At 45.1% G+C, this 3,287-nt stretch overlaps 1 protein-coding gene across 1 annotated transcript; it reads left to right on the forward strand.

The window, feature by feature from the left end:
* The first annotated feature begins 24 nt into the window (after positions 1 to 24).
* On the forward strand, positions 25 to 1,711 carry LOC130369655 (uncharacterized). The gene is made up of 2 exons (XM_056575158.1): positions 25 to 730; positions 838 to 1,711. Exons 1-2 carry the CDS (start codon positions 95 to 97, stop codon positions 1,228 to 1,230), a joined length of 1,029 nt encoding a protein of 342 aa, XP_056431133.1. The 5' UTR covers positions 25 to 94; the 3' UTR covers positions 1,231 to 1,711.
* Positions 1,712 to 3,287: the final 1,576 nt, after the last annotated feature.

Below are 3,287 nucleotides of genomic sequence, written 5' to 3' on the forward strand. Positions count from 1 at the left end.
CAAAAATTGGTCTGCACCGCCATCTGATGTGGAATCTTGCGGCAGCAATGAGCTTTTTCAATGTAGACAAGAGAAAACGTATACCAAAGACAAAATGGTGAAAGCGAAGGATTTAGGCATTTTGAAAAAGCATTCAGCAGATCATCCATTGCTCAAGCGCTTTGCCGACTACCTAAAGAATGATTACGAAAATGCAAAGTACCAACAGGAGGTTGACACTGTTTCCCGGTACCTGTATTTTGCTGATCCTACGGAACCATCTTTGAAGTTTGTCAATGACAGAGAGAAGCTCAGAGACTTCCTGGGTCAACAGGCTAAGGCAGGGTATAAGGCACAAACATCAGGAAATTACATCAAGTGCTTGAAAAGGTTCTTGGAGTTCCACTTGACAAGGACCGGCTTGAGACAGGATGACAGGGAGCTCTACAAGCAGTGCACGTTATATTTGAGTTTTTTAACTTCTTCACAGAGTGTCCTCTCTAAGCAAGCGAGCAAAGAAATTGTGCAAAAGAGGCATGCCTTGTTGTTTGACAAAAGTCAACCCACACCTCGTGAATGCTTAGCTGTTCTTGATAAAGGTGAAGGTGACTTAGTGAAAATCATGAATCAACTTGATGACAGTTCTTCTTCCTCCCTGAGTAGGACTGAGTGCATATTTGTGCTATACTATCTTGAGGCAATTGTCATACTAAGACACTGCCAACGGCCATGTGTGGTGCAGAGCATGAAGGTGAGTGTTACTGCTCTATTGTGCTCTTATGTGCTCTATTGATACATTTACCCTGACATTTTAGCCTTACATTTCCTAATCAATGGCATATCCTCTTTTTGTTACAGGTCAAGGAATGGCTTGAACGGAAACACGCAGATGATGATTCAATCGTTTTTGTAAAGGACCACAAGACGGCTGCACATTTTGTGGTCTCAATTGTCCTGTCCAAGAAGGAGGAGGCGTGGTTTGAGAAATATTACAACAAAGTGCGGCCACAGCTCCTTGCTGGCGAAAGGAAACGTAAGCGAGATGAGCAGGATGAAAAGGATGGAGATGATTTTTTCTTTGTGTCCTCCCGCGGTAAGCCAATTAACAATGCAGCTGGTGATCTGATAAAGCTCCAGCAAAAGTGCAACGTCCCCCAGGTGAGCAGCCAGGTTGTACGGAGGGTATTTGAGACAGCAGCTAACCGCCTGGATGACCCTCAGAAGAAAGCAGTTTCTGACTACCTGGGATGAGGACTCCAAAATCGTACCATGACCCGTTTGGTGAGATGTTTCATATGTTTTTTAGTGGAACAATTCTTGGCATGTATGGATAAACTTTCTGAATATGATGCGTGGCCTTTGACCTTTGGGGGGTGGTGGGGCGGCGGGTGACTCCTAAAGCTTACAGGGCATCTGCCTTCAGAGACACATATGACATGTCCCTGTTTGGTGAAATGTTTCATCTGTGTGTTTGTTTGTGCTGATGGCTCTTTAAAGGATAGGGATGAGGACTCCAAAAGCGTGAAATGACCCATTTTGGTGAAATGTTTCATATGTGTTTTTTAGTGCTGATTTTTGTTTTTGTTGTGTAGCTGTTTTGCAACTTGTTCTAGCTTGTGTAACTTAAATTGAGGTTCTGTGGTGATATCCTGTTTCTTATCTTTAGAGATATATCAATTAAAAATCGTATTCATTCTAGAGGACTGCTGAGGTTTCTCTCATTTTGGTAAACTTCAACACACTTGCAGACTTTTTCCAGCTTGCTTTTTCCAAAGACAGAGATACACTTTCAAGATATTTTATTAACATTTGCACTTCACATTTTGATTCATCATTTCAATCACACATTCCCCAAGGTCTGGAAAAGATAATAATTGTGTCTGTACATAAATGGATGCATTTCATTCACACACAGAGCAACTGTGGAACTGCAATGCATTTTTGGATAATTTCTTCAAGTGAAACCAGTTTGACTGGTCCTTCCACAAAAGATGTGAAACCAATTTGAATGGCCCATTTACAATTTCTGAAGCAGCACATGACTAAAGGGGTGGGGCTTAGTGTATTCTCCAACCGCACCACTCAGTCCGATTAGGGCACCCGTTTCGGCCTCAGACGCGACGTTGTCCCGCTGCTCTGGAGCTCCGGGAAGACTTCCAGACCGTTGGCGACCAACCGCACCACTCAGTCCGATTAGGGGACCCATTTCGGAATTTGAGTTTATCTGAAATATGAGGGGTGGGGGTGAAACTGAGGCCCCTCTCCAGCAGCTGAGTTTCCGTTTCTGACAGATGGAAGATGGTGGATAGGTTCAGAATGTTAGATTCCTGGGGACGGGGGTGTCCCTGTTGGGACTTAGTCCCCGCCCGAAGTTTAACTGATCCAGCCTGTGAAGATGTGAATGGCACCTTCATTGTTTTAAACCATGTTTTAAAAGATGCACATATTCCTGTCTGGCTGTTAGCCATAATAGTCTGCAGCTGTGGCTCATAGGCTAATTGAGCCACACCCATTCTGGTGCTCCTTAAGAAGGCCAGGGTTTTAGACTGGAGGGAGGCTTGAGTTGTGCAAGTGAGTCGACGGTTGTGCTATGTGTTTAAAGTAAAAATATGCTTTTTAACAACAACCTTGTGCGTCGAGAAAACTCTTTTTCACATTTGGTGGCAGTGGTTGGATGATTCCTCTAGCTGAGTGGAGGGGACCCACATTTCGGAAAATATTGTTCGAGGAGCTTCATGGTGGAAGCCGCAGGGAAGGGTGAGCAGGTAGACGAAGAGACCTGCTGGGAGGGGAGATCACTGGTGGAGTTGAACTGCTGTCCTTTGGGGTTGGCCAATGCCTGAAGGAGGAATAGCTCGGGAACTCCTTGTTGCTGACGTGAGCCATGTGGGGAGCTATTGCCAAGCCTTAGCAGAACAGCAGTGGCGGAGGACAGTAATGGCTGAGGACTTCCTGATGACATCCCGTGGAGGACCAGTCTGCAGCCCAGGGAAAGTGCTCAGAGGCCGAGTTATTTGCTGGAACTGCAGAGGCCTGAGCGGATTTTGCAGGTGGTCTGGAGGTCTGGATGGAGGAAGTCTCAGAGCTGGGCCTGTGTACAGTGAAGAGTGCAGTGTTTGGCCAAGAAGGAGTGATCTTGGAATGAAGATTGGCGGTCACCAGAGAGACTCTTTGAACTGTTTATTTAACACAAATTACTTGCACAATATTTTACCTTTTTTTATCTACTGCGCTTGGAACCGTGTTTGCAAGCTTAAAAGAGGGGGAAGGAGATGTGAATGGCATCTTCACTGTTTTAAACCATGTTT

Source organism: Gadus chalcogrammus, chromosome 17 (genome assembly GCF_026213295.1).
Source record: "Gadus chalcogrammus isolate NIFS_2021 chromosome 17, NIFS_Gcha_1.0, whole genome shotgun sequence".
Lineage (NCBI taxonomy): Eukaryota > Metazoa > Chordata > Actinopteri > Gadiformes > Gadidae > Gadus > Gadus chalcogrammus.

Coding starts and splice junctions, on each gene's coding strand:
- LOC130369655 (XM_056575158.1), top strand. CDS start 95: ATGGTGAAAGCGAAGGATTTAGGCATTTTGAAAAAGCATTCAGCAGAT. Junction 731..837: donor GTGTGGTGCAGAGCATGAAG/GTGAGTGTTACT, acceptor TTTTTGTTACAG/GTCAAGGAATGGCTTGAACG.